Raw genomic sequence first — 12,482 nt, 5'->3', positions numbered from 1 at the left:
TTGTTTCAGTTTATTGAATTTTGCAGGATTTTGTTTAGGCGGAGCTTAGAATCCCCCCACAGCATTTCGATCTGGTTGAGGTCTGGACTTTGACTAGGCCATTTTCTTCAAACACACAGCAATAGCAAACAAACACACCCCAGTTTTCCACACATGCACAGAAGTGGCCTTTTTGCGCAAAAAGAAAAATTTGTTGATCTCACGCATGCGCAGTCAGATCAGATTTTTTTTTTTATCTTACGTCACTCGATCTCATGCCTGGGTCATATGAAGAACAGGAAGAAGAGAAGAAGTGCCAAGAGCCTTCCGGGGTACCTACATCAGGCATCCTTTGCGGTCCCATTCAAAAAAGAGGTGCAGCACTGGCCCCTAATTCTCGACCACCTAGATGATCGAGAATTAAGGGGGCGGTCTCCCCCCCCCCTTTTTTTAAAAAAGGGTGTTGCACTTAAAAAAAAGCAAACACAAAAAGGGTTTCTCTTATTCTATTGTCATGAATGTTAACATTTACAATGCTGAGATCTGTAGGGTGTGAAATGTAGCTATTGGAGTTTTTTGCAACTGAGCATTGCACAGTCTGATTTTGGGATGATTTTGCTAGGACATCCATTCCTGGGAAAATTGGCATCTCTCCTAAATTTTCTCACTGCAAAGATTGATTTCAAATGGTTTGGGAATGATTTTTTAACCCTTCCATTGCAGACATGCTCAACATCATTCATTCCCGACATGTGCAATTCCCTGCACACGCGCAGATCAGCAAAGTTTGACAGCTGGGCAACGATCAGGCAGGTAAGAATTGTTATTGGAGAAGGGACATCACCTGCGCTTTTCTGCAATAACCTCCGGCCTGATCGTACATATTTAGAATTTAGACTTTAATTCCACTTACTTACTAATAATAGTATTAGATTTTGCCAAATAACATTGACTTTTCATGTTATCCAATGAAAATTAAACAATAATATTTCTTTACTCCCAAAAAAGGTTGAATAAGTAACCTTGGCCTGGCTCCTCTTTCGTTTACCCAAACTTGCCGCCTAAAGCAACAAAGAAAACGCACTCCTATAAAAAAAAACTGAACAAGCTTAACAGTTGTACATTTTCAGCCAATACCAGTCCGAGGAACATGATGTATCAGTTGTTACCAAGCAAATATTGTCATCATAGGTTAGAGAAAGGGAGTTACATTTCAATAGAAAAGAGTTGTTGAACTCTCAGAGAACAAGTAACAAATACATAAGCAAAAAACTTTTACAGCAACACAAGATGTATAAAATTCTGGGTAATTGTAAAATGTATGAAGCTGTAAATTGATTATAAAGCAGCTAAGAAACATAAAAAAGACATTTGCAAATGTGAAAAGTTTCAGGAAGGATTAAAAAAAGCATATACATAGTACAACTCACATCTTTATATAATTAAAAAATAATGCACAATGCACCGCTATGAGCTGGCCGAAGCCTGATGACACAATATAATATTTAAATACAATGCTTGATTTCGAAATATTCAAAAATGCTTCTTTGATACAATGAGAATCAGCTAAAGAGACACACAAACTTAATATGAATAAACAAACACAATTCAAATTTACAGCAGAATTATACATAAAAACTAGAACATTTTAGAAAAATAAGTAGCAAACACTTATTGCAGGAGGAAGAGGTGAAGAGGTACAGCAGCAGTTCCAGTAATAACATGGATAATATGTGTGTGTTGTGTGTGTATGTGTGTGGTGTGTGTGTTGTGTGTATGTGGGTGTGTATGTGTGTGTATGTGGGTGTGTATGTGTGTGTTGTGTGTGTATGTGTGTGTATTGTAGGTGTGTGTTGTGTGTGTATATATGTGTTGTGTGTGTGTGTATGTGTGTGTTGTGTGTGTGTGTGTGGATGTGCATGTGTGTTGTGTGTGTGTGTGTGTTGTGTCTGTATATACCGGTATGTGTTGAATGTGTGTGTTGTATGTGTACATGGGTGTGTTGTGTGTGTGTGTGTGCTGTGTGTATGTGTGTGTATGTGTGTTGTGTGTGTGCATGTGTGTGTTGTGTGTGTGTTGTATGTGTGTGTGTATGTGAAAAATAAGTAGCAAACACCTGTTGCAGGAGGAAGAGGTGAAGAGGTACAGCAGAAGTTCCATAATAACATATGGATAATTTGTGTGTGTTGTGTGTGTATGTGTGTGTGTGTATGTGTGTGTGTGTGATACCCAATGGATGAGACAAGCTACAATGTGGATACAACACAATATAAACAAATCCATACATTCAAATATGGTCCAACATACAGAAATAGAGAAATAAATCAATATGCTTGCACAGCACAGGGATAGTTGCTCCATCTTCCTGGTGAGTCCCAAACGTATCTCTGTCAAGTATGATGGATGGATAAACAGCAGCAGGTTGGGCTCTTTGCTTGGTGAGTTTCAAATATGACATTATTATAAAATTATACATTTTCAAACTTAACCGAGTTAGTTGTTCTGGTCATTTAGAATGGCCGAAGATCTTGAACCCAGAAATGGGCTCGGTGTGGATGTAGAGACGTGTTTAGTAAGAAAATTATTGCAGAGGAGACAATGGACCTAATCTTATTAAGCTCTCCACGACTAGAGATGATACACTTTCATTAGTTAACCTGAGTGATCCAGCAAACCTGGAATGGATCTGGTCCAAGATTGAAAACATTTGCTAACAAATAGCTAATGATAGTTAAGAAATTCATCCCATTGTCGGACCCTTCTGCAATAAAGAATCTGCTTGCTCAAAATTATTCCTTTTTTAACTTGGATTGATTGGAATGGATTTCCAAAAATTATTTGCTATTTGTTAGCAAATGATTACCGTCCTAGACCAGATCCATTCCAGGATAATGGATCATTCAGCCAAATCCATTTCAGGTTTGCTGGATCCCACAGCTTTGTGGTGCAATTCATTCTTAACAACACTCCAACACGGCATGTCCAATGCACCTTCATAGCAGTGCAGCACAGCATAACACACAGTAAAACACTACACTGCACGCACCTTGGTGACGAGTTAGGAAACCAATTTAAATTAGGAGCTGACTTAAATAAATGCTAAATAACTTTTATTGGTCTCTAAAAAGTTCTAAGCATGAACAGAATATGAACGCTCCCATTGCTGGACATGATTGGAGATGTTGGGCCATTGCTGGGGGTGGTGGCTGGGAGAGCTGAGAACAAATCGTATTGCTTTAGATCAGAGGTTCCCAATCAGGGTTCCTGCAGAGATCGCTGTGGGGCTCCTTGAGCAACGAGCAATCCGTGCCTTTTGATTTACCTGACACTATTGATCTTTTGGCTATCTATAAGGAAGACATTCTTCCCACTGGCCAGCAATGTAAGAGGAATTATTCCCACTGACCACCACACTAATGTACTATGAGTTATGAGATACAGTAATTATAGAAGGGGTCCCTGAGGACATGAACCTTGTTTCATGTTAAAAAGTTAAAGGATCTCTGGTTCACTTTAGAGGTATGAACACACTGCTTTGTATGTTAGGGGTTTGGACATATACACACACATAAAATTCCTATGCATTTACTTTATTGTTTATATTCATCTTTTTCTATCCATATGGATCCATTTCCCTGGTCCGTATGTCCTTGAATCTATTAAATTCTATATAAAAAAGTTTTAAATGCATTGGAAACACTTTTTTAGATTGTATAGTTTTGCAATGCATTTAAAGACGAAGGCTTTGCACAAAGTTCTTTGCATGTGCCATGTTGCATTTGGCTGCGGCAGGATTCTGTCCCAAATTACTGCACCACGGCCACATCCACATGGGAATCTTTTTGCCTATGATGGACTTTACCTTCCCTAGCAGTTTGCTGTTCAGGAGCTTTAGGGTTCACACTGGAGGTCTAATAGAACATTTTCTGCATTATGTATTTGTGTTTATTTCAGACATAAAAAATGCATAAAAAACAAAAGAAAACACATGGTGGGCATAATAACTGTATTTGTATGGAATCACTGGCCTGTCTTGTAATCTATACAATAGTAATGTAATGGAGCAAGGACTTTCCAATGTCTGAACCTGCCCTGTATTGAAGCTGATAGATTCTAATAAAGCCACTCAGAGTCATGAAGCTGCAGCTGTAACTCTGCTTTCACTTTTAGTTCAGGAAATAGAAGAACAGCAAAATGCCTGGACCTGGGAGCCTCCCTGGCTCTTCTCTTGAAGTGTCCACTGGGGTAAGTGATCCTGGTTGTCTGATTTAGATGTTGGCTACTTGTGGGGTGATAGGGATAAAGTGGGGTGATAGGGAACAGAACCAAAAAGTTGAGATGAATGCTGAGCTGGGAGGGAGGAGGAGGAGGGGAGCTGTGCTACAGAAAGGCAGCAAAGGAAATGTCTGGGCTGTGGATAAAATAACAAAACAATTACAGAAATGAATTGATATAATTAATGATTCAACTTTACAGAACCACGACAAACATGAAATGAATTGCTAAACATGCAAGACCCAAGTTAAAATGTGTATAAGTTATGTATAAAATAAACAAACCACAAATAATAAAATAAGATACAAATATTTAATAAAGACTTCTTATTCCTATAGCCACCTATGGACAAAGCATTGGTTCACACCCCTGGCACATAGGGGTCGGTGTATAATAGATGAGGTGTGTCGGGGAGCCCCCTGCTTCTGTTACGTAGATCTGATAATCATCTTACGGGGAATTAATGTTTTTCTTTGGCATGGGGGCTGTAAATCTGATCCCACACAAGCACCATTTGGTGTCCACCATGATACGGTCTCCTGGGTCATGTCCCACATTGTCCCTGAGGATCTCATTCTCTCGGATTTGGTTTGACCTCTGACAAAACATTTTAATAGCTGATATATAAAGATATTTCAGTGAGAAAGTACGGTAAATTAAAATGTTAAAATGGCTTTAGTTTTTCACTGAATGATCAGCAATATTTGGCTTGCAGGAACTCCGATTATTCTTGTGGGATTTAATAAAACTGACAATTATAATAAGTAATATAATAATTATATATTTATTTAGGTTTTGTCGCTGTTTAATATATTTATTTATTAAATATATTAATTTAATAAAATGAAACTGTCTGAACTTTAAACTGCGTGTCACCAGCTCGCTTTACTGGGCAAATAGTCCTATGGTGGGGGAACATCAAATATATACCCTCTGCTATATTTGTAGTAAAACATTTATATCCTCTATCATCAGGATTGCTTCCAAAAAAAAACACTTAATTTTTTCCTGCATTATGCTTAGATTTCATTGTCAAATAATATTTTGCAGTTGTGGTTGGTTATCAAAAATAATAAGTAATGCAAGGGGTCCAATCCTAAATCACAGAATACTTTCCAGGGTCATCTAAACAAAATGCGTCAAATACATTATAATGTATTTTTTATTTTTTTATATTTTTTTGCAAGAAGTTGCACCCTGCATGCAGCAGAAATAGGCATTTTCTCTATGTGGAAGCAGTAGTCTCTCTGTTGAGTTCTAATGAGTCCTGGTGAGACAGTATTATTGCTCTGTAGCCAGCTAACTTGTGAATGTGGAGAGCTGTAGTTCTGACTTACTAGGGACCGCAGTGAATATCCGCAGAGGGACAACTGCTTCCACACAGCCAGGGTCCCTCTCTGCAGTTGTGGGCAACTCAGGCTGGCGATGATTTTAAAAGAACAAAAAATACTTTGCACATGTTTTGATCTACCAGTTGATGTACCAGGGACGTATTTAATGATTTCAACTGAAAATTCAGTTAGGCAGTTTTTCTGTTGGTACAGTAATAGATATTTTTGAAGAATGTGTCCGGTGAGCTTTCCTGGTAACCTCAAAATACTTTACTGAGAAGCAAATTATTATTCATTAAAATGAATGTATCTTGGAAGAGAAATTGAAAAATTATGTATTCTGTATAATTCAACAGGCTGTAACTCTATGGAGCAGTGTTTCTCAAACTTTTTAACATGGGGGAACCCTTGAAATAACTTTAAGTATTCAGGGAACCCCTCCTATAATTATATCCACAGCTCACAGTATATTAGTGCGGTCAGGAGGGAGATCTGGTGGACATCTGTGAGCTGCAACCATCACCAGATCTTCAAGATGAAATAGAAATAATATAATACAATTATAAGAACTGATTGGGGCATTGGTTAGGCCAAGAACAGAGCTGTTGATAAATATCCAATGGCAATCAGGTAAATGAACCCTGGGATATATCGATATTTTCCATGTCATACGCCTATCAACCAGTGTATGGCCATCATAACTCTTTGAGATCTTTACCTACTCCACTGGCTGATCAACATTAACAGCTAAATTATGAAATATTGCTAATTCAATAACTTCAGCCAAGTCGATGCCTACATAAGGTCACCGGTGGTATCTCTGGACACAACCCACCCATTGTCCTATCTCAGGCTCAGACCTGTGATGGGAGAGCGGACGGGTTCCGGCGTCAGGACATCCCTCCCCTTTGAGTGGCACGCGGCTCCCCACACAGGCGTGGTCCAGAGTCCGTGCATTTAAGGGTCCACCAGCTGCAAAAGGTTGAGGACTACTGCTAGAAACAATGACCCTGATTTATCAAAGCTCTCCAAGGCTGGAGAGAATACACTTTCATAAGCGAAGCTGGGTGAGCCAGCAAACCTGGAATGGATCTGGTCCAGAATTAAAAACAAATAGCTAATAGAAAATCTATTCCCAGTTTGCTGGATCACCCAGCTTCACTGATGAAAGTGTATGCTCCCTAGCCTTGGAGAGCTTTAATAAATCTAGGCCAATGTATAATTGTGCACATATCATACCTACTAGATTGTAAGCTCTTCGGGGCAGGGTCCTCTCCTCCTGTATCACTGTCTGTATTAGTCTGTCATTTGCAATCCCTATTTAATGTACAGCGCTGCGTAATATGTTGGCGCTATATAAATCCTGTTTAATAATAATAATAATAATAATATCTACATTGTGTGTGTATAGGTAGTCCGTGGGTGATAGTGTTAGGAATTCCAGCTCAATGGATACTTTGGGGAATTCCAGAGAAATCACCGAGCTGCTACACAACACTTAGATTACACCAGATTGCTTATAAGGTTTGTGTTTATTGAGTCCATTCTTCAAGGACCCCGTTTTTTATTGTTTTTTATTTTCTGTATAGACCACCATCATTGCCATTGAGTTTGATGGAGGGATCATCATTGGATGTGACTCTAGAGTATCTGCTGGGTGAGTGTCCATGGCTGAATGTCAGTGCCACACCACATTCTGGTCCTATCTGTCATGAGGTCTGATAATCTCTTTTTCTCCCTTTCTCTCTTCAGGGAAGCTGTGGTAAATCGAATCTTTAATAAACTGGCTCCCCTCCATGATAAAATCTTCTGTGCCTTGTCTGGTTCTGCAGCCGATTGTCAGGCTGTAGCTGATATGGTGAATTACTACTTGGAAGTGCACAGGTAAGACTATGGGGCCCATACAGCTTATGGGGCCCAATACTGTCTAGCAATAGAATGATGTAGACATGCAGTATTTAGGTAATAATTTTGATATAGTTACTGAGAAATAGTGTGAGAATGGGAAACAATCTGGTTCTGACATCCAAATCTAGCCATGCATATGTTCTACCTGTGAGATTATTCACCAATCTTCCAGATGGAAGGAAGGTAGTTCAGTGGCACTTCAATCCTGGGGACAAAGCCTGAATCCTCAGTGGCAATCCACCCGAGTACTACTATCAGTTGTAGTGAGGGTTCCCTCCATTGCCAATGTCAGTTCAAAGGGTTAAGGTGGAGGCTAACACTCTTGAACTTTCTTAGTTGGGGTTCCAAGGACACACAGTTCAATTTATTTAAATGTACAATATTCTCCCCGGAAGTTATTTTAGGCTGGGTGGGAAGGAGCTGTAGGTGGGTGGCAGCCCCTGTATTGTGATCCAATTTTTCAGTAACCACCTAAAAACAGGGTGGATACTGAAAAGTGCCGGGTGGTGCACCCAGCTAATAGTGGCTGGGGGAACATTGATATATGAAAAGGCAAAACTTTTTTTTGAGTTCATAGAGACTGGAGAGGGTTTAGTCTCCCTGTCAATGTTTGACAAATGTTTTTATTTTTTTTAAATGATCCCAGCAGAAGGGGGAGCTTCTGAGCAGCAATGATTGTGTTCCTGCAGGCCGCAGCAACAAAGATCGTACTCTACGACTTTCTGTTGTTTGCAGTTGATAAAGGAATAAAACTCATACGCCAACTATGATGCCTAATATGAAATATATTTTGTCTATTTTTTAATTCAATGCAGTATGGAATTGGACTCTGCGCCCTTAGTGATAGCTGCTGCCAGCCTGGTGAAGGGGGTCAGCTACAAGTACAAGGAGGAACTGTCTGCACATCTTCTTGTGGCTGGCTGGGACAAGAAGAATGGAGGACAGGTGAGTGAGAAGCTGCTGGGATCTAGCAGGAGGAATAATGCAGATAATGTAAATCTGGAGAAATGTACACAGACCTGCTGAAAGAGAGAATGTGACTAGAGAATGTGCCCGGGCTGGGATACAGGGAAACATTGTGCAGGCCGTGCCCTAGAGCCCCATGCAGGTTTGTTTATACAAATACACAATATATATATATATAATCTATTCCCTGCTAAAAAAAATATGATCTGCAGCACCTAATTATTTATACATCTACATCAGTTTTCTTTACTCCCACAAGCACCTTCTGATCCTTCCAGAAACATCCACCTCATGCATGTCATAGGGTGGCAATGATGCCTCACCGCTCCTGAACTCAGAGCAGAGTTGCCCTTTTCATGTAGATGCTGCCTGCTTACATATAGCGGGATGAGAAGATGCTGTGGGGGGTGTCGGCATTAGAATTGTCACTGCTGATTTCTGAACCTGTGTCATTGAGCAACTGGTCCCGCCCAGCCCCTCCCAGTGTAATCTGAATGGACAGCGCTGTTACTGAACCCCTCCCACTAGGAGCTGCAGTGTTTGTCAGGAGAAACACAACACAAATGAAAAGGCAATCTTGCTCAGAATTGGCTCCAATCAGCACAATTTACGAGTACTGCTTGGGAGATCACCCCTACATATGATAAGTTGACAATTGTCCCTAAATTGCCCCACAAAATGAGGAAATTTTAGAATTGTCTCCAAATCAAAAAGTAAGGGGAAACCATCCAGTGGGGACAGATGTTGTCTAAGATGTTAAAAACTCTCACTTTGTTTGGATTTCTTCTTCCTACCTGTTGCATCCTCAGGACAGAAAGTGAAGTTGAACCTTAAAAGCAGGCTACAGAGAGCAAGATATACGCTGAATCTAAAAAATCCCTGGTTAGGCCAAACTGTGACTGGTTCTCTTTACAGTAACCAACATATTTTCATGCTATGTTTTATATTAAAACAGTGGTCACCAACCTCTTTTGGTTGTCACAAACCACTAATTTCACAGACTCTGGACCATGCATGTGCCGGGAGCCGTGTGTCACTCAAGGGGGAAGACACTTCCTCCAGAGTGACGTCATGATGCCAGAACCCGACCACTCTCTCATCGCAGGTCTGAGCCGGATCCAAAGACACAACCTGCCCGCCGCCCCAAGCCTACAATCTGTACGGGGCACATAGTCCCCGGCCAGAGCCACAGAGCACCAAAATTTTCTCACAGCCACCAGTTGGCGACCATTGTATTATAACATGAATATATACGAGAATGATAGGAGACCCCTTTATGTATCTTTCCTGAACAGGTGTATGGCACATTGGGTGGCATGATAACACGACAACCCTTTGCCATTGGAGGATCTGGAAGTTCCTATATATATGGTTATGTGGATTCCATTTATAAGCCCGGGATGACAAAAGAAGAATGTGAGAAGTTCACCGTTCGTGGTAAGGAGCTCAGGGGGGGGGGGGGGGGGGGTTCTGTAATGAGAATACAAAGAGGATTTGGCTGGATTTTGTACCTTGCTACAGTCGTTAGTTGCTGGGGATCCGTAGGGAAGTAATTTGTTCATGTTACCAAATGACTTTTTCTTATTCTGTAGAGGAAGGGGGAGCAGGGACTGCTTGCTCATCAAAAAGGTCAACCAAAGTTCATGTCAATAAAATATTGATATTCTAGCAATATTCCCTGTCCTAATTCTTCCTAACACTAGAATAAGTTTTCAAAGTAAACATAGAACCAAAGTATTTATTAACCATAATTTAAAAAATTGCAGTTTGCAAAGTGATCATTTACAACAGCCTATATCATTTAGTAATCAACTCATTTTATTCCTAACAAATGTATTAGAGTTCCTATAACTTTAATGATGTAGCCTTAAACAGGAGAGGCAGATGTTCATATAAACAAATTATTAAACAAAAAAAAAACAAATAAAAGCCCAATTCCTGCTACCCAAAAAAGGTTTAAATGATAAGAATAAAAGCCAACTGCTTTGAGCAGCCCCACCAATGTAATATGGTTTGGCCCAACCCTTCTCATTCTCATATACTGGGGGTAGTCTCTGTATTGATGGGTCTATGCTGCCTTTCTTTCCACCCAGCTTTGTCGTTGGCGATGGCTCGAGACGGTTCCAGTGGAGGGGTGATCCATCTAGCGACTGTCACAAAGGATGAAACAAAGAAGATTATCATAACTGGAGATGACATTCCAAAATTTTATGACTTGTAATGGTGTAATTACTGAATATAATGTATGTGTAACTGTGAATATTCTAATAAAAAAATTTCAAATACTTCTGCAACATATTAAGTCCTTGATTTTTATTTACTTGTAAAATATACAGCGGTGTTCTTTTTAGGGATCTGAGACAAGCACCACCGGAGACACATCTTCATCCAAGGTTGAACTTCATAGGACTTTGTATGGAAAATGGAAAATGGTGAAATGGCAGAATATATATATATATATATGATATAATGCTGCCTACTGTATATGTCTTTATGTAGTTTTCTTTCTGCCAATAAAGAAATATTTAAGATAGATGACTGGAGCTAAATGTATGGGCTGCCATTGCTGATCTACTAAAGATCCACCTGTCTCTGGTGATTAGAAACTAGCACACAAATTATATCAATCTTGCTGTTTGTTTGATGGAATGTTCTTATACTTTTATGAACTGGTTCTGTTGACTTTATGTTTTCATCTAGCTCAGAGTTTCTCATTGGCGTCACTTAAACTGACCTGATAGGAAGAAATTGCTCATTGCTTAAGGGACCCCTAGCAACTTCTGGAGGACTCTGGTTGGGAAACACTACTCTTATGCTCTATCATACAGCAATTAAACCAGCATGGCAATCAGTAACACTTCCACAATAAATTCCGCCATGACAGTGTTGGATTCCTTACTAGGAACTTTTTCATTAAATTTTCTTATAATAATTGATTTATGCGCAGGATGATCTTAACTGCAGATCCCACTCACTAAATGCCAGCTGCCAGTGATTGAAAAGATGGAAATATTTAACCAATATTTTTCTTTATATTGGCTTTGTTCCATATTGGAGAAGGTCAATGACTTACCGGACACCAAGTTCTACTGTATAAGAATAAGAGATTGTCAAAGTGATAACTAGAATATATATGATAAATGCCAACAGGACTCCAAACAGCTGGTATACGGAGATTGTAAGGGGGCGCTCTGCAGACTACAGTTTAGTCCAGCGGTCACCAACCTGTCAAACCTCAGGGACCACTAAATTCATCATTTTAAATCCCATGGACCATCAATATGAATTTTTTTTAAAAAGATAAATAAATTTGTAAAATAATGATCTTCCTAATGCTGCCTGATGAGGTCTGTGGAGTTAAGTGAAGTATTACTATTGTTACTATTATCATTAGTTGTATTATATTTGGTATTACTAAAGAAATATAAAATATTTGTTTGCTTTTTCTCACTCACTATGGATTTATTTCTTTCAAATCTAAGACCAAACAAGGAAAGATCAAATTATTTATATTTAAATATAACAGTTAAATAATATACACAGTTAGGTCATACTTACCTAACAGATCATCTGAGATATAAATACAATAAAACAATCGGATGAGAATCCGTATTGGCGGAGCGGGGTGACTGTTTAATGGTGGAAACAATACTGAAGCGTACGGCTCGGCAATGGTTGCCACATACAACTTAATATTACACTGACGTCACGCTGTGCCTGCCTTGTTTTTCCTTCTCTAGTACAGTTTGTGAATTTAGTGCAATATGTCATTCAGAATATAAGAAGTTTTTTTGAATATTATTTTTGTTTTATTATTGCTAAAACATAAAAATTGCAAATAATTTGCAAATTTTTCTGTGGACCACCAAAATTTTCTTGTGGTCCAGTCTCATCTGGATTGCAGATGTGGTGCACTATAAAGCCAATGTGGGGGTATAGATACAGGTTGACAATCAAAAATCTGGCAACCTCCGGACCTGAGGTGCGCCGGATTTTTGAAAATTCCAGGTCTTTTTTTACTTA

The 12,482-nt window shown here is 39.3% G+C and overlaps 1 protein-coding gene across 1 annotated transcript; it reads left to right on the top strand.

Moving 5' to 3' along the window:
* The first annotated feature begins 4,098 nt into the window (after nucleotides 1-4,098).
* Nucleotides 4,099-10,755, top strand: PSMB9 (proteasome 20S subunit beta 9). Its single transcript, XM_072429889.1, has 6 exons — nucleotides 4,099-4,224; nucleotides 7,175-7,242; nucleotides 7,338-7,469; nucleotides 8,309-8,438; nucleotides 9,755-9,896; nucleotides 10,553-10,755. The coding sequence occupies exons 1-6, from the start codon at nucleotides 4,174-4,176 to the stop codon at nucleotides 10,678-10,680; spliced, it is 651 nt and encodes a 216-aa protein (XP_072285990.1). The 5' UTR covers nucleotides 4,099-4,173; the 3' UTR covers nucleotides 10,681-10,755.
* The last annotated feature ends 1,727 nt before the right edge of the window (nucleotides 10,756-12,482 follow it).

This window comes from Pyxicephalus adspersus, chromosome Z, assembly GCF_032062135.1.
Source record: "Pyxicephalus adspersus chromosome Z, UCB_Pads_2.0, whole genome shotgun sequence".
NCBI lineage: Eukaryota > Metazoa > Chordata > Amphibia > Anura > Pyxicephalidae > Pyxicephalus > Pyxicephalus adspersus.
The sequence above is the reverse complement of the archived record's forward strand: the minus strand, read 5'-3'. Positions and strand labels throughout refer to the sequence as shown.

What these genes read in the sequence shown, in the direction of transcription:
- PSMB9 (XM_072429889.1), top strand. Translation starts at nt 4,174, where the DNA reads ATGCCTGGACCTGGGAGCCTCCCTGGCTCTTCTCTTGAAGTGTCCACT. An exon ending in CTCTTGAAGTGTCCACTGGG is followed by an intron (nt 4,225 to 7,174) that starts GTAAGTGATCCT and finishes TTTTCTGTATAG; the next exon opens with ACCACCATCATTGCCATTGA. An exon ending in TGAGAAGTTCACCGTTCGTG is followed by an intron (nt 9,897 to 10,552) that starts GTAAGGAGCTCA and finishes CTTTCCACCCAG; the next exon opens with CTTTGTCGTTGGCGATGGCT.